At 46.3% G+C, this 25,579-nt stretch overlaps 1 protein-coding gene across 1 annotated transcript in view; it reads right to left on the bottom strand.

Annotated features, from left to right (window-relative positions):
* Positions 1-25,579, bottom strand: part of TTC28 (tetratricopeptide repeat domain 28) — a 622,119-nt gene that overhangs the window by 102,150 nt on the left and 494,390 nt on the right. Inside the window, exons 7-11 of the mRNA XM_049619809.1 lie at positions 11,224-12,565; positions 9,415-9,938; positions 5,757-5,866; positions 3,402-3,531; positions 767-985 (exon numbers count right to left, since the gene is read on the bottom strand). Coding sequence (XP_049475766.1) covers positions 767-985; positions 3,402-3,531; positions 5,757-5,866; positions 9,415-9,938; positions 11,224-12,565 — 2,325 coding nt within the window. The remainder of the gene's footprint in view (positions 1-766; positions 986-3,401; positions 3,532-5,756; positions 5,867-9,414; positions 9,939-11,223; positions 12,566-25,579) is intronic.

Below are 25,579 nucleotides of genomic sequence, written 5' to 3' on the forward strand. Positions count from 1 at the left end.
AATCTTGTCAATTCTCTCTGGCAGTTGAACTTTTTGAAACTGGCTTACAGATAGTCAAGAAGCCCATTCTTCAAGGTTCCCAATTATAAGATCCACTTCCCCAGTCAATAAACTCTAATTGGATCTGGTGTCTCCAACGTGGTAAAGCCATCAGCATTTTATTATGCAAAAAATATGGCCCTAACAGCTAATTAGTGGTTCTGTATTTAGTGAAACTGTTTCAGCCTGAACATTTAATGCCGATTTAATCAAAGGGGGTTTTTACTTCTAAAATAGATTTACAACAGAACTGGTTAAAATGGGTTCTGCTAAACTCAGAAATTACAAGCATAAGACTTCATTTATATACTGTGACAAGAGTTGCCATTCTCATTTTAGTCTGTTTACCATGACAAAGGGTCACAATTATTAAATCATATCTAGAAAGAACTCGTTAGGACTTACAGTCAGCGCTTTATTAGCTAATGAACAACAGCTGCCTAAAAATAGGGCTGCTGGTGAAATTACTCCTCCTGCTCTTCGTGTTCCTTGATAAATGCTTCCACATTCACCAGCGAGGAGCAGCGATTTCTTGGGCGAATGGGAAAGCTGGCTGTCTTATTAATTGACCACCCCGCCATGGAATATCCGCCGTGGCTGAGGTTTTGCTGAAAGCCGACGTCAGCTCCTTAGTCTGATCTATGGTAATGCACCTCTTCCACCTCTATTCCTCAGACTTTCGAAGTCTAGCGTCTTAATTGCCGGTTCCCACAGAAAGAGGTCTTACCTGCCCCAGGAGCAAGCAGCCAGCTATACAGGTAGCCAGCGGCCAGGGAATAGTAAAGCACTAGTGCCCTCTGGCCATTAACCATCTCTAAGATCTGATCAATGGTGACTGGGGAGTACGGGTCGGAGTCCTGCTGTCCTGTCTGTCGTTCTACCAGAAGATCGGCAAATGCCCTCGTCCGTCCTCTTTCTGCCACAGCCAGGGCTTCATCATGATGGCCTAGGACACAAAAGTCATAAGGTGAGGAATCCCTGGGGAGTGTGTTTGTCCACCGAGGGCCATCGGCCACAGAGGCCCTGGGCAGAAACCTCACGGTCTCTGCATCCCTATGTGGGGCCCAGTCTCAGTTTCAAACCCAACCCCCTGCCTCAGATGCTAAGGACAGTGCCTACTCTTCTAAAACCCCAGTTTCAGGGGCACCTGGGTGGCTCAGTCTGTTGAGCGTCTGACTTCGGCTCAGGTCATGATCTTCTGGTTCATGAGTTCAAGCCCTGTATCGGGCTCTCTACTGACACCCCAAGCCCATTTCATATCCCCTGTCCCCCTCTTTCTCTGCCTCTCCCCTGCTTATGCATGCTCTCTCTCTCTCTCAAAAATAAATAAACATTAAGAAGAAAAAAATAAAACCCCACAGTTTCAGATTCCACACCACCCTAAGCCACTTTCCCCCCATCCGCAGCCACACCCCAAGAGAGTCAACTTTGTTCAGAGGATGGTCCTCAGCCCCGCTCGTTCTCCAACCCACAGCCTGAGCTGCTCCCTGGCCTCCTGGCATCTGACCCCCTTCACTTTAGCTATTTGGACCTAATGCTTTGCACTCGGTTACCCCTCTCGCTTTGCTGCTCAACTTCGATTCTGATTTGGCCTTGGCAGACAAACCCTCCAGGATGTGCAAAGTCCTGACCATCTTTCTATCTCCCTTAGCTGTGGCCCCTCTATGCATCGCATTGTCCAGCCCCACTTGCACACCGGCCCCCCACTCCCAAGTTATACCTCTCTGCCTTTACACAAGCCAGGCCCTCTGCTCAGTGTGTCCTTTCCCCGTTCATTGACCTGGTCTCAAAAGGAGGGTCCTAACAGTCACCCTGCCTATTTCGAAGGGCTACTGTAAAGATTAACTGCGGTGCTGTGTGTGAGGATGCCTGGATAGCTTATTCAAAGTACCACATAGAGAAAGGTGATATTATTATGGTGAGAGCTGATCCTTCATTCCATTCCAGGCTCCCACACACTCACTTCTTCTTCTCTGCTTTTGTTGTCCCCAGGGGGAAAGGGTTTAAACCTCTGAAGCCTTTAGTTCTTTGAAACTGCTTCTCTCTTTCAGAGCTTCTTCTTAGTCTTTCAATCCAATTTCTGAGCTCGCTTTCCCTAAGACACTAGTCTGTTATCTACTTTAGAAGTTAATGCACAAACATGAGGGCACAAAAAAATAGAAAGCAACATGCTTTCAAGCAAGGGCTGTTTAGAGTGTTTAGAAGGAAAATAATGCAGAAGCTTTGCTTGCATCATAAACAGAGATATAGAAGATTTGCCGGAATGAGGGTCCAGAGCGAGAGCAGGCAGAGGCAGGAGACCAGATGCTGCCACTCCCAGACACGTCAAGGATGCCTAGCTTCCTGCAGTTCCAGCATCAGTAGAAAGGGGGGATTTATATGTGTGTATGCAAATGTGTTCTTTTACCCTATTAAGTTATTAACTGGAACAGCAGGGATGATTTCTGTGCACATTGGAAAATCAGCCCCAAAGTGTTAGGCAGACTTAACACTGTGATTATAATAGATAATAAATTGTAATCCCAGGCAACGAGCACATTTAATAGATACATTTTTCAAGGGGAAGTTCTGAGCATTCACAGACACGCAGCAGAGGCCAGGTTACTGACGAGGCCTCGACATCCAACTTCCAAGACCTTGTCAGTTCTGCCGAATACCTCCTCCACCCGAGTTCTGGGTTTGGGGAAACGGTCTGCAGAGCTGGACAGGCCTGAGAAGAGGCAGAGGGCAGAGGAGCGGGAAGAGGCGACTGTTTAGGCACCGGTGAGGGAGATACATGCTGCCCCAGTGCGATGCAGCGCCCAGGCCCGGGAGAATTACCCCTGACCATGCCCCAGCCCGGAGGGCAGACCCAGACGGTAAAGACATTCACTTGACAGCAAAGTAAAAGCTGTGTGGCAGAGGAGACAGGGAAGAGGCCAGGCATCTCCTCAGGTACTCCCCCCCAGGTATTAACGGTGAGAGGGAACCTGAGGGGGTAACGCCTGGCTCAAGCATCTCTATCCCCAGGACACTTTCTCTAGCTCCTGGGTCTGTCCGCCAAAACACTTTGTTCTCACAGCACCCGAGTTTCTTTTACCCTCGCTCTAGTCACACCATACAGACTCACTGACTTCTGCCTTTCAACGGGCTAACTGCTTCTTCAGGTCAGGAACCAGGCCCCCAGGGCTGGCACACAGCCCACACATAGTAGGCACCCCACAGATATTTGTTGAATGAAACGAACAAAGGTTCAATGACTGGGTTGCAGTCGTGGCTTCACTGTCTGTCGTAACAACAGATCGTATTTGGTCACAGCCATCGCCGAACGACTCAGACACACAGGTGCACATGCACGAAGCGGGAACCCCAGCCGCTCTCACCGAGGCTGACGAGCACCCGCTGCAAGGCCTGGTAGGAGGAAGTCTGCAGGTCAAAGAGGGACAGTTTGTAGTCCGTGCTCAGCTGCGCCTCATGTCGGATTGTTTCAAACAAGGCCGATGCCCTGTAGAGCTGCAAGGAGGACACAGAGAACGTTATTCACTCCCTGGAAACCACCGTCCAGCTGTCCACTGACCAGAGACAACTTCTGCACACGACTTGGTGCACAACGTAAAAACGATTTTTTAGAAGGTTTCAAAGGATGAATCTTTATTTCCAGTTAGGTCCTCGTGAGCCTGAAAAGGCATCAATCAGATCACACCACATAAATTATAGTTTATGTGCTCAATTAGAATAGGGGATCTAAAACACAAAGGTTATGGACTTACAGTGTGAAAGTTGGGGGGGAGGAAAAAACCCAGCTATGAATCTAGTCAAGTGCTGATTTGGATTAAAACAAACAAAAGGCCTCTCCCCTTGTCATCAAGTGGCCGTAATTTACCACCAAGGCCTCAGGGAGCCCAAGGACTGGAATGAGAACAAGTGGGGAGCAGGCAGGCTGGAAATGGCCGAGGCTGGGGGAAATGAGCTTAGGCAGCCACACTTTCAGGAGGAGGGCAGCTTTTTGCTGGCAGTTCAGCCGAATCAAACACCACCCTCCACAACAGTGACCAGGGTCAGGTCCTCCCTGGACAAACACCTCCGGAGCCACACCCGATCACAGGGACACCCGCAGGACCAGATGCTTGACACTCCTAAAAAGACACCATCCTGCTGGGGTGCCTGGGTGGTTCAGTCGGTTAAGCAGCTGGCTCTTGATTTCCGCTCAGGTCACAATCTCATGGTTCATGAAATCAAGCCCCACATCAGGCTCTGTGCTGTCGGCATGGAGCCTGCCTGGGATTCTGCGTCTCCCTCTTTCTCTCTACCCCTCTGCATGCACGTGCTCGCTCACTCTCTCTCTCTCAATAAATAAAAAACTTAAAAAAAAAAAAAAAAAGACACCGTCCTGCTGCTTTAAGTGGTTTCTCCACCAATGAGACTACAAGACTTTTCTCTCTTTTTAATGTTTATTTCTTTGAGAGAGAGAGAGAGAGAGAGAGAGAGTGCAAGTGGGGGAGGAGCAGAGAGAGAGGAAGACACAGAATCCGAAGCAGGCTCCAGGCTTTGAGCTGTCAGCACAGAGCCTGATGCAGGACTGGAACTCATTAACTGTGAGATCATGACCTGAGCCAAAGTCAGACACTCAAGTGACTGAGCCACCCAGGTGCCTCAAGACTTTTCTCTAATATTTATATGCTGGAAACAGCATAGAATTTTAAGTTCATGCAAATTTAAAAAATGGAAAGAATTTGGCTCAGGTCATGATCTCGCGGCTAGAGTTCGAGCCCTACGTCAGGCTCTGTGCTGGGAGCTCAGAGCCTCGAGCCTGCTTTGGATTCTGTGTCTCCCCCACTCTCTTTGCCCCTCCCCCACTCGTGGTTCCCCCTCTTCTAAAAAATAAACATTAAAACAATTTTTTTTAATGGAAAGAATTCCAAGACTAAGAGACCTAGACTTAGTATCCCCAACTCTACCACTAATTAATTATGTGACTTTGGGCAAGATCTGGAGCCTCAGATTCTTTTCTATAAACGGGATGGTCGTCATTTTACCTCACAGGGTTATGTGAAGAATAAATTCAGTGAGTGACTGTACTTGAAAAATTGAAAATTGCTATAGCAATATAAGTTTTAATTTTTAAAACAAGGAAATAGTTAATTCTTTAAACTGCCTTTAATAGTTTAAAAAGTAAAGGGGCGCCTGGGTGGCTCAGTCGGTTGAGCGTCCGACTTCAGCTCAGGTCGTGATCTCACGGTCTGTGAGTTCAAGCCCCACATCGGGCTCTGTGCTGATAGCTCAGAGCCTGGAGCCTGCTTCGGATTCTGTGTCTCCCTCTCTCTCTGCCCCTCCCCCTCTCATGCTCTGTCTCTCTCTGTCATAAATAAATAAACATAAAAAAATTAAAAAAATAGTTTAAAAAGTAAAGTAAAATACCGTAACATTCTAGGATGCCAAGGCACGAATTCCTGAATTACTTCTGTCATAAAATGCATGTAATTTCATATTACGGTTTAATGAGGAACAGTAGCACATAATATAGGAATTCCAAAGAAATCATTGAGAAATCTATCATACAAGTGAGTAAGAATCTTCACTATGGTTCAACACTTCTGGGCCGGAGATCCTGTACACTGACCCAAGGGTAGAGGTTATAGCACCTTCCAGCAAATGTCATCACTACCAGGACAGTAATCCCAAGGTCTTCCGTGCTTCTGGAAACAAAATCCACCTGGGACAGGTGTTCCTCCGCTCACCTGGTGTTGGGCTTCCTCCAGATTCCCACTAGCCCAAAGGGACAGACCAAGACCGTGGCGAATTTTGGCTTCATCTTCTCTTCGGCCCAGTTGCTCAGCTAACCTTAAACCTGAAATCAGAGAAATTTTAAGGACACATAAAAGACAATTCCACCCTGCCAAGGAGTCCTGGCAGGGCATTCTGCCTCAGGTGGATATAAAGAATGCTAACAACACAGCTAAATAAATGGCAGGACAAAAGTACAATCAGCCAAGGCAGAGTAAGCATTCTCTTCAGATTCTGTGTTGGTAGCGACCTTTCCAGGACACTCCAAGATGCCCCGGCAAGAGCTCAGGTGATGGGTCTCAGCAGGAAACAGATTTGCAGGGCAGGCAGAAACAGTGAAATGAATGAACCTAACCTGGCCCCCTCCCAGATGTGAAATCCCCAGCTTTGCAAATGAAAACTCCTGGCCTATAAATTTATCTAACTTAATTCTTTGGCAGGCAAAGGCTTTTTCCTGACAGTTCCAGAGTCAAGTGCAGAAGCCAAGCTAATACTTCTTCCTATCTCACGTACATAGCATCCAGTCAGTGTTTATGGGAGACACATCTGATGTTCTCCCCAAAGCAGAATGCTCACACAGTCTGACCCTGCCTTCTGTTACTGATGCCGCTGATGCATTTCATGTCCAATCTGTTTTTCCTTTAAGGCTGAGACTTTGATGTGCCCCAGCAGGGTTATAGAACAAGTGCTATTATGAGTTGAAAGCCTTAAATGAGACTGTCCTCATTCTAATGGCCTTCAGAGGGACACCTGCAGCTTGGGTCACTTACCTACAGCAAGCTTCTGGCTTCCAGGACACCAGCCACCTCCAGGGCTTTGTGGGAGCCAAATCTGAGGGCAACCATTTATTGTACTGGCCACTCAGTGGTTCTCAGGATGGCTTTGTCCTCATGATTTGGCCCTCTGTACGCAGGAGTTCCCTTGTGCAGAAGACACCATGAAGGCTCCCACACTATAGCTATACACACAAAGGAAGGACTTCCTTTTTTGAATCTAATTTAGAGTGCATGGGAGCCTGCCTCTGAGCATGCTGGGCCCATGCAATTTCTGACTTTTGAAAAGGAACGGAGTCAGCTGAGATGATAACAGAAGTGATATTCAGGTTCCCGCTCATAAAATGTATGCATTTCAAAATGCACATAGCTCAGAAAACTTAGAAACACCACATTACGTTTAAATCATGTCACTGGGTAACAAAAATAATACTTGGAAATTATTCACATTTTAAAATACTTCCTAGAATAGGAACACAGATGGAAGAAGATGGTTCTTGGTGACAACCAGGGGAACACTGGTTGTTTTAATCTTCAACATGCTGACCATATTCATTCTTCAATATGACTATCCCTGCTAGATCTGGGTCTATGAGTCGGAAGTAAAATTCATTGAGGTAGCTAGCCTCCCTAGAAAGTTCTGTGTGAGCAAGGACTTTTTTCCCCGCTGGATCTCCTCATGTCGGACACACTCCAGCCCAAAGTCAGGTTCAACAATGAAGAACTAAAAGCCACTACTAGGCAGACATAGCACCTGTCCTGCCTGTTCCTATCTGCCTCTGCCTCTTAGGAATCTAACCCACCCGTCCAGCATCCCTGAAGTCTGGTTTGCTAGGAACTAGCTGCATGTAACTCTGTGCAGGTCACTGAATTGCTCTAGGCTTCTTTCTTCATTTGCAAAAAGAGAGAAAGCTGGACAAGACCAGTGGCTTTAACTGGGGATGTCTATACAAATCACCTGGAGCACTTATACAGAAATCTCAGAGCAGGCCCCACCCGGGAGGTTCTGGTGCACTGGGCAAGGTGACGCTGACTCACAGCCCTCTCTGAAAGCCAGAGAGGGAGGCAGTGCCAAGGTGGTCTCTGACTGAACCGTTCCCCCAGTGCAAGATGCTGCAGACGTGACTCAGCTCTCAGAAAGGGCCTCCCAGGTGTCCGCGCCTGTAACAGCTCATGAGAAGAGGCATCTAACTTGGCTCAGGGGACACACCAGGCTCTCTGGTGGAGCACAGCCACGGAACAGACATCAGGGAGATGCCACAATAAGAATTTAGATCTCTGCAAGACTTAAAATTACAAGAAACAATAAAGATGAAATTGAGAGTTTTCCATAAATATAGAATTATGTTACAAGGTCTTGGGCAAAAGCAGCTGCTTTATGGAAACAATATTTCAGGAAGTACAAAAGAACACAGCTGAGAGGTTGTCATACGCTGGGTCTGAATTTAATAGGTTTCCCAAATTCAACTGAAAATCGCCCCCAGTCTGTTGGAATTTTACCACAGTCAAGTTTCGGGAAACCAAAAGCCAACTCTCATATTTAATGCATTGAGGCAGAGCTGCCATTGAGTGGGAGCCAGAGAAGGTCTGGGAAGTGGCTCCCAGCCTCTCGGTAACCTCTCAGCCTGCAGGCCAGAGCAATCCCTGGTCTGCGCAGAGGATGACAGCAAACCGTCAGCTCCTGGCCCATTCTCCACTTTGCTTCCTGCTTCCCTCGCTCCTGGCTTCCCAGCTGGGGCTCAGGAGTAAGGGGGAATATCTGACTGCTCCAGCCTCCCCAAGGAGGCTTGGGAGGTTAGAAACAACTCCACACAGGGTCTTGTGTAGTTCCTGGGCTTAGAAACCTTGGGCTGGGCCCCATTATACCCCAGACTGACCGTATGGTCAGGACCAAGCCACTGGACTCTCTGAGCCTCAGGTCATTTGGCTGTGAATGGGAATAAAGACACACCTCCCAAGGCTACTGTGAGAATTAAATCCGATTAAAGAGACTATATATGCGAAGAGCCCTAGAAACTATAAATGAGAGTTTTTACTTCAAGTCGGCAACTATTTCCTTTGACTAGTGAGCCAAGAACATCGTATCTGCCATTTTTCCCGCCCAGGATGGGAAGATGTTATGTGCCCGTGTGAGGGGAAGTGCTTTCCCGAGTAGTAGCCTCGTGGAAACTGACAGCAGCAGAGGCGGGGGTGGGGGTTGGGAGTGGTGGAGGGGGAAGGGAAGGAGGAGGAAGAGAAGGTCGTGGCAGGGGCAATCACTTTCTGTCACTTGTGCCAGGCACAAGGCTGCCACAGCACCAACTCAAGCACTGTGGACAATATACACTGGGAAGGAAGCCTGGCCAACTGCTGGAGTGACCCTCAGACTGGATTAGATCTCAGCTGCCACATCAAAATTGACTTCTATACAGTTTTGTTACAGTTTACGTCTTTTCTAGAAGGACAACAGGGCTTGCAACAGGTGGGTGTTTTCCTAGGATTCAGGCCCTTAAATTTCACATGACTAAATCTTACACGATTCCTCTTGTATGGGAAAGTGTTGTTTGCTCTCAAGGGCAAGGGCTCTGAAGAGCAGAGAGGGCATCAGCTTCTTGGGCAGCTGGCTACCAGTGTTACACAACCCGGGTAACATGTTCTGGGCAATGGAATGCCTTTGTGCTGTTAAGGAACACCGGGGGCGGGGGGGGCACCGCGGTTTGGGGTTGAACTAATGATACGGCCTCTGAGCTCCTCACTCCAAGCAGAGGCGGTCACTCAAACTGTGTACCCTTCCTTCCGAGTAGACTCTGAACTCGATCTCAGAGTACACCGAGAGGCCACCGCAGACCTTTTCACTCACCTTCCTGTAAGTACATTACTGCCTGGGAATAGTTCTGCAAGGCATGATGGGTCCTTCCAAGGCTGCTATAGGACACCGTCTTGGCCACCAGGTCGTTCATCTGTGCCGCGATGCTCAAGTGCTGTTCTTGATAGACCACAGCCCTCTCGAAGGTGCCCAGGGATTCGTATGTCAGGCCCAGGTTCCCGTAGGCTCGTCCCTGGCACGTGGGGTTATTGGTTTCCTCTGCTATCTGCAGGTCAAGCTGGTGGTACTGCAGGGCTGTATCATACTCCCCCATCTGCTGGTAAACGCCACCGAGGCCACAGGCCGCGTCACTTTCCAGCGCTCGATCTTTCATCTCTCTAGCAATGTTCAGTTGGCGTTCCAGGCAGGAAATGGCTTGTTCGTAATTCCCTAATTGGCTGTGCAGACTTCCCAGCTCTCCATAGGCCTGGGCTTTATTAAAGGCCTCCCCGAGCTCATGGGCGACCACGAGCCTCTTTTCAAAGCACACGAGGGCCTGCTGCAAGCTCCCCATTGCCCTGTGGGGATGTAGACAGAAAAGCAATGATATTATTTTGTGCAGGTGCAGACATGCTAAAGCCCCTGAGAAAATGAAAAGCATTTGTCACTGTCACTTACTATAGAAGCTCTTAACTCCTCTTCTAGCTAGAATCTATCATGTGCCCTTAGAGTGAGATACAGGGGAATTTCATAATCTGGAAAGCAATTCAAAAGTCATCTCTTAGTGACCTTCCCAAGAGCTTGAGATTCAATGGGATATACACCCCAGAGGAAACATAAAATATATTAATAGGCACAATGATAGCAAGTGAACTGTTTGGTTCTTTGGGCCTCCCAATTTCCACTACCGCTTAGACTATGTTTTTGAAATCACTTTACAATGGCTATAAATCTTTCACCCTGAGCTCCTCAGAGCACTCTGTGGGTGATGATTTAGTTTGACCCTTGCCCTTCCTCCACTCCAGGAGCCCCAATCCCCTGCTGATCTGGAAGGGCCGTAAATTCTGCAGACACAGACACCTTCTTGGGTTCCCCACATTCAGAAGGAAAGCATCACCATGGCCAACAGTGTGTCTTTTTTGTGCTGCTAAGAGATGACATGATAAGGCTGGGAAGAGCATGGATGTTGGCGGCAGACCAAGCCAGTTGTGTGGGGCACATGAATTCCTTTCCCCGAGCCTCCGTTTCTGGATGATAGTAAATCCCACATCCCAAAGCAGATCATAGTAAGTGTAGAGTAATACAGGACTTCCATAAATATTAAGCAAGATATCACTGCAAGGTGCCTGGCATGATGATGATAGCATATGTTTACTCACTCCTGCCATCCTCAGATGGCTTTCCCTAAAAGCAATAAAGTGGGAGTCCTAGTAATTGGTGGGGATAGATGTTATGTTAATAAACACAAATTCGTATAATGTGAGAGGCCTTCGGTAAACGTCAGTTGAATGGATGCATTCACCTTTCCTGTTCCCATTATCCCTTTTATCCCGCTCACTATGAATGCAGTCAAAAAAGCACTGCATTTTGGGTCAGACAGCCCTGGGTTCGACTCCGGGTCGTCCTTTCTAAGCTGTGCAATCTTGGACGTTGACTCAACCTCTCTGGGCCTTAGTTTCTTCCTCCGTAACATAAGGGTAATAACATCCCTGCTACATTCACAAAATTATCGGAGGAGCCAAATAAGACACGTATGAAAATGCTTTGTAGTTAACAAGCTGTCATGCAGACTTAAGTTGCCATTACTGCCACAGATGCTCTTTGTGCGTGTCATCGACCACATTCGTCCCCTGTCATTTTTACCTGTGTCCATTTCCTAGCCCCCGGTAAGCCTTGGCTTGGTCTTGCATGCGATTAAGACTCTGGGCAACAGACAGATACTGCTCGTAGTACTTGATAGCTTCCTCATAGTCACCCAGGGCCTCGTAGCAATCTCCCAGGTTGCCGTAGGCCCGGCCCCTGTCGAGCACAGACTCATTTCCACTTAGCTGCTGCAGCATGGCCAGCTGCTGCTCGAAGTAGCCGATGGCTTCTTCCATCACATTCATGTTCATCTTTGTGATGCCCATGTTGCCATAGACCTGGGCTTCCAGACTGGGGTCCTTCAGCTTCTGCCCTAGATCCAGCTGCTCTTCGTAACACTTGAACGCCATTGTGTATTTCCCCAGGGCCATGTAGACAGCAGCCAGGTGCCCGTGAGCTCTGCACTCCCCCGACAAATCGCTCAGCTCCTGATAGACCTCTAGTTCTTGCGTGTGATAACCCAAGGCCTTGTCGTATTTCTGGATCATGCGGTACGCCGTGCCCAGTGCTGCATACGCACTGGCTTCCAGTCTTCTGTCCTTTACGTGGTGAGCTAAGCCCAGCTGCTGCTCATAGAATTTTATTGCACCGTTTATATCTTTTTTACAGATGAATATATCACCCAGGTTCCCTAGGGCTCGAAATTTAGCCTGGGAATTATTCAGGGACTGGGCGAGGGACAGTAGGTACTTTTGACACTCTTCAGCTTTGCTGAAGTTCAGCAGAGCCTTGAAGGCTAGGCCCAAGTTGCAGTAAGCTTTCGCCTGGCTCAATTTGTCGTGAAGGTCTTTGGCCAGCGCCAGATCCTGCTCATAGTACTTTACTGCCTCCTGGTAATTTCCAAGGCAGTAATGGGCATAGCCGAGATTGTGGCAGACCTTCCCTTCTCCTTCCATGTCTTGAAGGTCAGGAGTGAGACGCAGGTACTGTTCATAATAGGGGGCGGCCTGGACATACTCCCCCCGAGAGCAGTGGAAGTTGCCCAGGTTGCTGAGGGCCCGGGCCTCGCTCTGGATGTCACGAAGCTCCCGAGCAATGTTCAGGTGGTTCTGATAATGTTGCAGGGCCCGGTCATGGGCACCCAGGGCCTGGTAAGCCACAGCCAGGTTCCCGTGTGTGGATGCCTGGGAGGCACGGTCATTCACTTCCATGGAGATCTGCAGCTCCTGCCGGTGGTACTTGACAGCCTGGTCATACATGCCCAGAGCACTGTAGGCATTACCCATGTTCCCATAGGCACGGCCCTGGGCAGCATAGTCACTCAGCTCCTGGGCGATGCACAGGTGGGTCTTGTGGAGTTTCAGTGCAGTATCATAATCGCCTTTCATCTGGTGTATGATTCCTGAGAAAGAGAATAAAGGAATAGAAAGAGGTTAGAATAACTGATGAGCAATTTGGGGGAAAAAATGTCATTCGCAACTCAATTTATACTCAAATACAATGCAGATGAATTAGAGAATTTAAAGTAACAGAAGGTAGCATTAAATATTTATCAGCTCTCCAGAGGGGAGATAGCTTTCTAAGCTTTGAAGCAACAGGAAAACAAAACCGAAAACCAAAATAACAAACAAAAAGGACACATTTGATTGCAAAATTAAGAAGTTTTGTACTGAAATAAATATCTAAAATTTAAAGGCAAACACAATGCTGGAATACATGTGAAACGTACATGACAAAACCCAGTAGCTATTGTGTATAAAGATTTCACTTGGTTTGATTAAAAAAAAAAATCAAAACCCCAATTTACTGAAACAGGCAAAGAACAGTAAGTGTGAGCAGACAACTCACATCCAAGAAATACAAAGAGTAACCACAGGGGAAAATGCTAATTTCTTTTAATAATCAAAGAAATGCAAAATAAAGCCATCCTGCAATACCATTTTCCTTCAACTTAATTAGCAAACAAAAAACTTAGGAACCACCCTATACTGAGGAGGTTGCCCCGAAATTGGTAAACACATCACTGGCTGGACATCAAGGAGAAAAGACCGTACAGGAGCGCGATGACAAGAGCCACAAACACGGTCCTGCTCAGACCCCGCAATCCTACTCTGGGGAATATATTCACAGGAAATCACTTGACAAATGCAAAAGCTATTCACATAACAATCTTCACTACAGCATTTATAGATTAGTGGGAAATCAGAAACATCTGAAAGAGCCAACACTGGGGGGCTGTGGAAGTACATTTTGGTACATCAACTCGACAGAGGATTATGCAGTTATTAAAAGATAATTATGAAGTCTATGTAGAAAAATGGGGGGAAAAGGTTCTTCCGCTAATAAGTGGAAAAAGCAGAAAACAATGCCGCACGCTCCCTGTGACAACATCTAGGAAAATAAATGTGCGCACATGGACAGGACCTTGAGGGGATTATGCAAAAATGGAAACTGTCGCCTTGTGAGGTGATGGCATTTGAATGATTTTTTTGTTCCAAAATTTCTTGTAATTCTGTCTATAGCTTTTACAGTCGATAATAACAGCACTTTAAACAACCCTCATAAACTATGCTATAGCTGCTAAGCTATTGTTTCTACAAGCAGTTCAAAATGGGATAGATCATCAATATAAAAAATATAAAGTAGTCCAAAGGAGGGATATCATCAAAGTAACTTGGCAGGCACCTTTAAGCAGAGCCTGGTTCATCCCAGTGGGGCCTGGGGTGAGGTGGGGGGGGGGGGGCACTGGAAAAGATGGAGAGAATCTAGTACACAAACAGGTTTCTCCTTGCCCTTGGCTTTGAACACACTCTTCCACGACTTAGTGTGTGACTTTTTCAGTGACGACCTAAACCTGCAGAAGTACAAAAACACAAAAACACCAAGCTGGGTTCTTGTTAAACATCTGAACTGAAAATAGACACGCCGAGAAAGAAAGTTGTCAAAATGCAGCCCCCACAATTTGCTTATCTCTGTGACACATTTCATTCACTCGCTCATGCGCTGGGCCGGGATTTACTGCGTGCTAAGCCTTGTGGTAGGCAGAGGGGGCAGACAGTGAAACCAGACACAAGGCTGCCCTCAGAGAGCACACAGGGTGTATAAGGGGGACAGTCAGGAAACAAATAATGTCAGCACACATCAGAAACGCTGAGGCGAGATGGGGAGAGAGGAGCGCATGAGGGCTGCCCTTCTGGCCAACGTCCTCTCCTGCCTGGGGTAGAGGTCTGTCCCTCCATAGGAGTTGCGTGTACCCCTGGGCCCAGCCAGCTCTTTGATGTTAACTAGACTCAGGATACTGGATAAATCATTTAGCCTCTCTGGACTTTTCATAGTTCATCTATAAAGTGAGGAAAATAATAATCTCGATGCCAATCTTAGAGGCCAGTGGTAAGGATCAAATGAAATAATGTATGTGCAAGGGCACTATAAACTGCAGACTGAAATTCAAATATTAGTAACTGAAATTAGGCTGAAAATAGGCTTCCTGGAAAGGAAATCCTCAAGGTGGTAGAGATTAAACAAACTATGGTTAATTAGTCTGTGCATTTTCTTATGAGTGTAAAATATTTCACAATTTAAAAATAACCCAATCTATCCCCCAAACCAAGAGCACATTGTATATAATGTATGTTAGCTAACTTGACAATAAATTTTATTAGGAAAAAAAAAACTCAGTAAATCATGGTCTTCTATATAATGGAATAACATAGTTCCATTAAAGATGGTGAAGGAGGTGGGGGGGTGCCTGGGTGGCTTATCAGTTAAGTGTCCGACTTCAGCTCAGGTCATGATCTTGAAGTTTGTGGGTTTGAGCCCTGCGTTGGGCTCCATACTGACAGCTCAGAGCCTGGACCCTGCGTTGGATTCTGTGTTTCCCTCTCTCTCTGCCCCTCCCCCATTCGTTCTCTCTCTCTCTCTCTCTCTCTCAAAAATAAACATTAAAAAAATTTTTTTTAATGGTGAAGTAGGAAAAAACCCTTTTGAGTTTGCCCTAGAACAAATGAAACTTAATTAAAAAAAAAAAATGGTGGGGCACCTGGGTGGCTCTCCTTGTCTGTCTGACTCTTGATTTTGGCTCAGGTCATGATCCCAGGGTTGTGGGATCAAGCCCCATGGTGGGCTCTTCCCTGAGCGTGGAGCCTGCTTAAGATTCTCATTCTCTCTCTCTCTCTGCCCCTCTCCCCCATTCACTCTCTCCAAAATAAAATTTAAAAGAAAATGGTGAAGTAGAAGATTATATAACGACATGGAAAAATTACAATGTTAATGGAATATATGGCCGCAAAACAGTACATTTTAATAAAAACATTAATGTGTACATGCATGCTTACATTTGTATGTACACATACAGCATAGAATTTATTTAAATGTTAACAGTAATAATCTGGGTGGTGAAATTGCAGGTATTTTTTCATTTTGCTTACCTGTATTTTAAGTGTTTTTTTTTTTCCTATGATGAATGCATAACACTTGGCTTAAAAATTACTGAAAGTATTTTTAAAGCTCTGATCCATCGAGCAAAGTAATACTCCTGGGGATTGGGTCAGGTCATTCCCTGGGTTGGAGATGTCACCGGTATCCTTGCTGGAAGGATCAAGTTTTTCAGAACCTGTCTCAAGGTTAGAAACTCTAAGCTAACCAAGAGGCAATACCTTAGCATCACCTAGAACCCCATTAGTGGTGAAAAATTCTTAGTGACAAACATTTCAGTTCTAAAGACCTGATTTTGGCCTGTATCCCTAAACTGCCTTTACGTAAAAAGAAAATTTTTTAGATTTCAAATTGCCGGGAATTCTTCAAGGATATGAATCATTTGCTCCCTCTGTCCCCAGCTTCTGCGTTTCTGAAATGAGAGTGAAAATATCTGCCCAGACAAGAGTCCGTGGGTGGGAACAGAGTCAGAGCTGGGGAGGGCAGCAGGGGTGCCCACATTTCCCTGAGCACTTGCTCCCACAGCAAAGCCTTTGCATTGATCCCTCCCCTCCCCCACAGCTTTTAGATTTCTTTGCAATGGTTTTTAAAGCCAATATGATCATTAGTAGGTTTCCAAGATGATGTTAAGATGTTAAGCCATGTGAGCCCTTCAGAGAAGGCAATGGAGGCAGTGGAGGAAGCTTGAGTGTTTTGCATGCTCCCTGCCACCAAGGACACAGGTCTCCCTTCCTAGTCCCCCCATACACCATCCTCCAGGAAATTGGCTAAGTGTCTGGAAGGCACATGACCATGGAAAAGGCACAGAACTTGAAGTCAGCAGTTGTGTTTTAAAGCACAATGGGAATGGCTCCCATCTTATTTGGCTGGGTACCTTTGAAATAGTCAACTGATGTCTCTGAACCAACCTTCCTTCCTCCTTCCTTCCTTCCTTCCTTCCTTCCTTCCTTCCTTCCTTCCTCCCTCCCTCCCTCCCTTCCTTTCCCTTTCTTTCCTAACTAAAAACTTTTTGGTATTTTTGTTTTCTTATTTAGGTCAGGTTACACCATCTCAGAGAAATGGTATGAGAATCATAAGAGTGTGTATCAATAAGCTTTGTGACCTGCAGCGTGCTGTCTGAACGCAGTACCGGCAGTATTTAGACAGAGACAGAAAGGAAAGGAATTCTCTGTTTCCTCGCATGGCCTCAAGAGTCTGGCCTAGTTAATAGGGAGCAGTTGGGATGATAATGGCTACCCAGGGTTCAATGAGTTGTGAAAGAAACTGCCTGCTGGTGATGGCAAAATGATCTGACCCCCAGCCAGCTCGCCTGCGCACTCCCCTTCCTCCTCCCCTTCTTCCTCGTCTGCCACTTCCAAGGCTCTATAGAGAATCATCGGAAGATTCTCAAAAACAGACTTCTGGACATGGGTGAGGGTAAGAGGCGATGGGCCTGGCTGAAATGGGAACTTTTTCATCTTGCCCTGTGTCTCTACTGTCGCAGCCTCTGCCAGCCTGGAGAATTCTGAACAGAACATTACACACTCTTGGCAGCCGTTCTCTTTGTTGAGGCAACATAAAAGCGGCCCTGAGAACTGCCAGCAGAGTGACTGCACATGCTGAGGAGATAATCTGCAGATCCTCCTTCCCTTTTGAGACCACAGCTTGATTTTCCAGGGCCGTCACTCAGATGAAGACTTACAGAGAGCCTGTCAGCAGGGGTGTGCTAGGTGACAACGTGTTGCAGGGGAGGGGGATTAAACGAAGATTAGTGGGGCAGAAGATCCTCACAAAGCCGCGTTCCTACAAGGGCGCGTGGAGAAAGGACACATGCGTATGGATTTATACATCACCACGGTAGGCCTCTGCCTTGGCATCAGGAATGGTCACTGCCTGGGATTAAGAATACTTACTTCAAAAGCTGTTGGGAGGCCCCAGGAGATGATACTTAAGACAAGCCAGCACAAGGGCCTGGGACATAGTAAATGCTCAATACAGTCTGCTTTGTATGATTAGCCATGACCAGCTAAGACCAAGGGGTATGGGATGAGCTAAGCAGAATTTCTACTGCGGTTAGAACATTTAGCATTTCAGCAGTGACTTCCATCTGGCTGCCTTTTCTCTCGTGAATTCTCTGGAAGCAGGGCCTCAGCCTGCCTCCACAAACAATGGAGGTGCTCTTCTCACTTATTGAAAATATGATTGCTCTACTTATGAATAGTATGTGATCCAAGTGGGGCTTTAAGAGCTCATCTGTTCTCTCCCACTGCTTTCCAGCGGGGTGGGATCTGTCGCAGCCTAGCTAAAGCCCCAGCTATTCTCAAGGGAAATGGTGAGCTGGGGGAGCCGGAAGAGGCTCTCCCTCAGGCTGACGTTATGAGTGACGTGACCCAGGCCCAGTGAGAGGAAGTGAGGCCATGGCAGAGTGGAGGGAGGGACTCTAGGTGCACGGGCCCTCAGCTGTACCAGCCCATCTGCTTCCAAACAGGAGGCATAAAGGAACTGTTATCAGTCTCCTGGGTGGGAGGGGGGGGTACATGGGACAGCAGCTGTGCTAAGAAGTTCTCCTCTGTTAGAAATACATCTAGAAGTATTCACAGATGAGACGACATAGTGGCTGTGGTATGCTTTAAAAACACTCCAGGAGGGGAGAGAAGTGAGCACATGTGGGTGGGTGGGTGTGGGTGCATTTATGAAAATAGATGAAAGCAGATTAGCAAAATGGTGATAACTGGGCTATGGGTACGTGGGGGTTCATTATACCATCCCCTCTACCATGTGTGGGAGTGTGTGTGGGGGTGTGACAAGTTCCATAACAGAAAGATAAGCCAAGTAATCAAGACGTTCAGAGAGATCCGTGCTGGCACATCCTTCTGTAGTTCCTTTTGGGTCAGGAAACTTCCCCATAGCTAAGTCCTGATGTGGATATTCAAGTTCATTTTTTCTGTCTTTGGGACCTCGCGAGAAAGAAATCAGCTGGTCACCAGCGTGTATGGGTATACCAGCCTCCATATCCCTTCTCTGGGCTGAGAGGACTGAGAAAACACAGTGCCTTGTCCTGCCGCTGTGATTTATTTATGCTCACAATATTGAGTTTTACCTTGAATTTCAAAAGATCGGCACCCATTATTCCAGCTCATTTGGCTCCCTGAATCCTCTCCCTCTCAAGCCTCCACACAGAGTTTACCCACAGTGTACCTAAAATGTCCCCAGGCTTGGAGTGGGGAGGAGGGGACAGAGCTGCCTAGTAAACAGATGGCTGGAACCGAAGGCACGAGAGCAAAGTGCTCTGTGTTGGAAATGCAACCAACTGGATGTTTTATCTCATTTTCAGGTTACTATTTATAAGCCTGGAGACCAGCCCATTATTTTTGCCATTGGAGGACAGCAAAGGTACAGAAATCTTTACATGCACTTAATTTCGAAATTAACTTCTCAGGTGATTTTAGCCACAAGCATGTTCCTGGTAGGTAAGCTCTTCTGAAAACCAGTGCCTGGCCCTCTACTTGATAATCTCCTTCATGCTTCAAAACAAACCTGTGAGGTCACTATTGTGGTCTCAGAGAAGTTTCAAGAACTCACTTGGGCCTGTAGAGCTCCAAGTGACAGGCCTGATACTGGGACTTAGGTTCTTCTGACTCAGGAGTCTGTGTTCTCTCACCCGTTGCCCTTCTGGAATGAAGCTGGAATGCCTTCCAGTGAAAGGCGGTCATGATTTTGGACCCACTCGTTCTACATTAATGTTAGGATTCTGTTGTGGCAAACCAATCTTGTGGCAGCTATAAAAGAACAAATTGCTGGTCTGGCTAAATCCATATCTAAAGCAGAGAGGTGTACATCAGAGAACAGGAAATCCTAAGAGGTGTAGGAATGCAGGAGGAGTAGGCAGATGTAATCATTCGTGGGGGCGTCACCTCTGGAGAACTCTTGGGCCACCACGAGTCTCTTCCGCCATCATTTATCTTAATTACATCTGTCTACCTTTTCTATGCAACCCACCAGGCTCTTCCTGTTGCTCCAAAGGGTAAGTGAAGTTAAGGGCCTGTTATCTTCTTTTGCTTCAGCAGCAATTGGGGATGTCTTCTGTGACACTGAGTTCAGTGGCACTTCTGTCCCAGGTGCCAACTGCCCTCCCCTTCTGTTTCAGTTCTGAGGAGCCCACTATAATAAGGTTGAGGAAATCCCTCATACGCCACCTCTCCCTCCCACAGACAGACTCCACTGAAAACTGTCTTTTTCTAACCCCGCTTTCCTGAGGTATAATTGACAAAACTGTATACATTTAAAGGATAGAATGTGATGATTTGATATGCGTATTCACTGTGAAATGATTACCACAATCAAGTTAATTAACACATCCATCACCTTTTTTTGCGGTGTGAATACCTAAAGATCTATTATTCTCTTAGCTACAATAGATATGACTAACTACAGCCACCGCCTTGTGCGTTAGATCCTCAGAATTCATTCATCTGACAACCAAACTTGCAGGAAATACAATGCTGCTGAAAGAGAAACAGAGAGGCCCTATTTGCTCAACCCCTGGCCCCCAAGGCTCTCCTTAGGCTGAACAGAGGCACAGTTTAGTTCCTCTGTCACCCCCTCTTGCCACCATCCCAACGGCGTGTGCTGAATGACAGTGACAAGAAGCCAGCCCGGAGTCCACTGGAGCCCACACTTATTTCACTGCCTTCATACATGGCCCCACTTCCTACTTCCCTCAGAGAGTTAAAACCAAGACTGCAGGTGAACAGCTCGGAAATTCCCGGGGCCTGTACGGCTGTAAATCCTGAGGCAGTGGGGAAGATTAATTGTACCATGAAGTAGGGGAAGTAATAATTAAACCTATTAAAAAGGAGGTGGCTGGAGAGGGGTGCTCCGGAGATGGATGATGAGGTAGGAAGTGCTAGGCACAGTCATCCCTAACGGCTGTGGCCCGGCCACTGTGACAGAACTTGGTAGGAAGCCCGGAGCAGAGTGAAAAATACGCTGGGCCTGCCTGGCGCAGCCCCGCCATTAGTCACTGTTTGGAGAAGGCAAAGTGTGCCTGGTTTTCATTCTGAATCACAATAAGAGGAGGGAAGCACCCTCATAAGTTAACAATGCAGAGAATGTTACAGGGAGTTCGTTTCAATACGAAACAAACATTTCTTTTGTTTCAAGGTCTGGGGTTCAATCACTGAAATGCAGAGATAACTGGTTCTGCTTCTCCCTTGAGCTGAGCCATAGAAAACTGGGCCAGTCCCACCTCCCGGGAGCACCTGCAGAGTCCCTCTGGCCTGCAGAGTAGAGGGCACACCAGTGACAATGGCATTTACAGACTTTGCGCGGACCCGGTACCAACCCAGCCGTTCCCGCCCCGTGCTCCTTAAGTATGGTACACCAGCCAAAGCAGCAGCCCCACTGGCCCTGTGGCTCAGTCCCACCCTACCTCGTATGCCTGACTTTCCCATCGCATTTGCTTGGTTTGAACTGCCTTTCTCCCCTCATCTGGGGTTGACTCTATAATGTTCCCTCCTCTGGTTCTCTTCTACACCCAGATGTGTATTTCCTACTCAGAAGAACTCAGGCATGGCCAACGGACTTGTTTTGCCCAATGGGATGTGAGTGGAAGCGATGTGTTCCTTCCAGACAGAAGCACTTAAGAGCTGGAGTACGATATTCCGTGCTCTCTCTTCCCCTGCCTGCCTGCCTGCCTGCTGAAGCTGCGCGTTCCAGATGGCGCTGCTGCTATTGGAAGATGGAGCCGTGGCAGGCCCGGAGTCGTGAGGAGTATCCGAGCGTTACATGAACCTGTGGTAGCCTGGGTGTGAACAGAATACTCTGTTGTTTTGGACCACTGAGATCTGTGGGCTGTTGTTACTGCACCAGACCCTAGCACATCCTCATGGACGCACCATCCGATATCAACCCTCCAAGCCCTTGTCATAACCTACAGTTTCAAACTGTCCGTGTCAGGGGAAAGACACCTACTAACAGAAGTTTCCTGAAGGGATTCTGAGTCATCCATTCCTCTGGATGTCCTGAACTCTAGCCCTGAATCAAGCGAGACCACTGACATCTATAACTTGAACAAATGACCGTGAACCCACACTGAACAGGCTTCAGCGAATTGAGGTTTAATCTTAACACCCTAGGCTTAGTTGATTTTTTCTTCAAATTTGTTATTAGAAAAAGCACACTGAAATCTATTATAATCTTTGCTGCTAAAATTTTAGCTATACTATAAACTTTGTTACCATAATCCCATATATAAAAATGTCTCCAGAAATTTCTTTTAGAATTCAGCTTTCCTGAGGAATTCTATGCTCCCATCTTTTGGGTTCATAAGAATCATGTGTTTCTCTTTTTGCTTTGGCCACAAGGAAGTTCTCACTTAGATATGAAATTCTAATAATAACAACCATGTTAGCCTGTAGAGGCTAACACTGTCTCGTGCCCTTAGGAAAGTAACTACTTTTCCTGGCCTCCTGTTTTCACCTCTCTCAGATGATGATTATGAAGATCAAATAAAACAGTGAAGTGCCAAGGTGTAATACTCCATTTTCCAGGGGCTGATATTATTTCAAACAGCTTCAGTTACCCCCGTCCTCGATATTACAAATAACAAAATCAAAATATGCCACTCCCTACACCATTATTTTACTGTAGAGTGTAATTCGCTCTAAGTCTTAGATGCCATCTTATTTCCAAAGCAAGCACACCAAAGGGAAGTTGATAACAGCTTCTCTCAACCAAGAAGAACACAAAGTTATGGGCTCTTGAGAATATTATAGCCAAGCTCTGCATGTGACATGAGAATGGGGCCCATTTCCTTAAGAGTCTCAGTCTGTGCATATAGGAGAGGAGACTCCTCCCACCCCCAAGGACATTTGAAAATGAGATGGGGCATTTTCGGTTGTCACAATATCTGGGAGCCCACACTGTCGGGTTGGGGGTGGGGCCAGAGGGACCAGACAGCCTGCACCACGTGGGAGAAGTCCTGCACAATAAAGAACATCACACCCTCAAATGTCAATACACCACAGTGAGCAACACTGGATACTCTGAGGTGATTTTATACCCTGGCACTAATTAATAATCTGAAAGAAAAACAAAAAACAAAAAAAGACAACTTCTGTCCTGTCATCCAGCTGAAGTTGTTAAAATAAATCATCAAAATTAATTATTTGGGAAGTATTTTGGCTGGCATCCAATAATTTAAGCAAAACACTGAGAAACTAGGAACCTTAATTCTAAAATCTGGCTTACTGGATGAATCTTAATGTCAAAATCCGGCTTACTGACTGACTGCCTTCACCAGTTTCTTACCCATGAAATATAATTCACTAGGAAGATAAATTAAAAGATACCTACAGGGGTGCCTGGCTGCCTGAGTTGGAAGAGTGTGTTGACTCCTGATCTCAGAGTCATGAGTTCAAGCCCCACATTGGGTGTAGAGATATTTAAATAAAAACATTAAAAATTAAAAAAAAAAAGACACCTATAAGGGGGCTTCTTTCCAATTTCATTATGATAACTAATAAGGGAGAGGGGAACCTTCCTAAATCATAAAAATAGTAGTAGCACTAATAATAGTGACAATAATACACAAAACTCTCCTTTGTGATCTGATTCAATTCCTGACACCAAGAACCAACTGTGTGGGCTCCCAAAGATGCATTTCCAGCTCGGACTTCTCTCTGAAATGTTAGTCTCCTAAATCTGTCTACTGGATGGACCTCAAGTAACCTAAAACTCAATGTTTCCAAAGCTGTTTGTTGAATTGTTGAGCAGAATCCAATGAAACACTTCATGGCACTTGTCAGTTTTCAAAGTCCTTGGGCCTCCATTAACTTCTTTGACTCTAGAACAAAGGCAGGGTTGGGGGGGGGGGTTCTGCTTTCGAAGACACTCACAAAAGCCACAGGGCCGCTAAGTTACAGAGCTAGGACCTGAACCCAGGCTCAATGCCTCCCCCTACCCCCGCCCAGCACCTTCCCCCTGAATTATTTTGCCCCTCTGAGAGTCTGAGGCAGCAAGTGCTGCAGAATTCAGCTGTGCAATCTGGGGTGAGGACAAAGCCCATCCCCCAGGAATGCGCCATTCCCTCGGCCCAGAGAGGACAAGAAGATGGCACAGTGTGCCCAGACCAACAGGGAGCCCTGGAAACAGACAGGGAAAGGGAGGAGCAGCAGAAGAGCTGGCCAAAAGAACAGCCCTTCAAAAATGATTTCACTTTGCAAATTCAATTGCAAAGACAGATGGATTTTCCAGCCAGGCTGGAGAGCAAATTATAAAATCTGCTTTCCCAAGGCAATCGGGTCTGAAAGGCTTCATTTTAAAAATTCACACTGGGTAGAAAACTCAAACTCTATGATTGTGTGAAGTGTTCTAGCTAGATTAAGCATAATGCTATCAAAACAAGTGATTCATATATTCTGCTCATTTTTCTATTAGTACATGGGCTTTTGGTGAGGGCAATTTCAAAAACATGGAAAAGAGCAAGATGGGATTAAAACTGTGAATCCATTTACTGCTTTCAGTTTTCCTTCTCTTTCTGCTTAATTGAGAGGGATTTACTTTAGGAAATTAGAGGCTCCTGAGGCTGGCTCATTCATGCATAGCACAGAGATGATATTTAAACATGTACTAGAAAGCTCTTGTGAACCGCTTTAAATCTGAAGTCCCATTTACCTCCTTTATTCAAGTTGTAGACTCACGAGATAAGGGGAACCTGTAGAAACCACCGGAACTCGGGCTTCCCAGAACATTTGTTAGTTCTTAACATATCTCAACCTTGCTACGTTAGGAAGGGGTGGGTCCCTGTCTGTCCATCTGGCCAGATCAGTCAGCTGTCCATCTACACTCTTACCTCTGGCCAACCACTTCTTCCACCTACATATAAATAAAAGAACCACCTAACCTCTTCTCCTCTGATTATATACAGGAACATTAATGCAGAATACAATTAGTGTCAAGAGCCAGAGCAGACAATTTTAAAGCTTCTGTGGCTTTCTTTTTGTCCTTTTGGTGTGCATATTTTTACATTACTGGGATTCCATAATGATCAAAATTGAACATAATAATCTCAAGTATATTTTTTCAATTATACAAATAATACATGTCAAAAAAAGGCTTCCAGAAGACAGCAAAGTTTGGCTCAGCCAACACTCATTTTCAACTTCCTGCTTCCCCTAGCTGTCCCTGGCTGTGGGGCTGGAAACCTTTCCCAGTCTCCCTTGCAGTTAGGGAGACACTATCATGGTCAGTAGACAAAATCAGGAGTGTCCTGGCATTTTAGAAAAGCAATCGCTTCTCTGAAATAAATAAAAGGATACTGAAGCAATTGGCTCAGCATCTCTTGCTTCTGCTGACTTGAACAAGTCATGATGCCTGGAACTTCAGCAGCCACCATGTGACCATGAAGCATAAGGTACTAGCCTGAGTAAAAGGCCAAAAGAATTAGTTGCAGAGTAATAGCCCCTGTTATTCTTACCCTCTGAACCAATGTCAGATACCTCACACTGTGTTGTGAGAAAAATAAGCCCCTGTTGGCTTCAGGCATTTAAATAAGATTTCCTATTTCTTAGCCAAGGGATTACTGTTACCATATTCAATGTCAGAAATATGAAATACAGAAGAGCTCTCTCCTACTTGGTGACTGTCTGAAATAATCATTGCTAACATTCTAGTATGGTTCCTGACAATCTGTTTTGGTGTTGGTTTCCATTGTTTTGGTTATATTATCAAGATCATATTACATGTGCTGATTTTTAAAGATAATGAAAACAAAGCCAGGTCCTTCCTTAAAGGAAGATAGTAATAAAAAGAATTTTGATGACAGGTATCTGCCAACAGGTCTTTGTCTAAAATTAGGTCATTTGATGGGGCGCCTGGGTGGCTCAGTTGGTTAAGTGTCCAACTTTGGCTCAGGTCATGATCTCCCGCTCTGTGAGTTCCAGCCCCGTGTCGGGCTCTGTGCTGACAGCTTAGAGCCTGGAGCCTGCTTCAGATTCTGTGT

This window comes from Panthera uncia, assembly GCF_023721935.1.
Source record: "Panthera uncia isolate 11264 chromosome D3 unlocalized genomic scaffold, Puncia_PCG_1.0 HiC_scaffold_8, whole genome shotgun sequence".
NCBI classification, from domain to species: domain Eukaryota; kingdom Metazoa; phylum Chordata; class Mammalia; order Carnivora; family Felidae; genus Panthera; species Panthera uncia.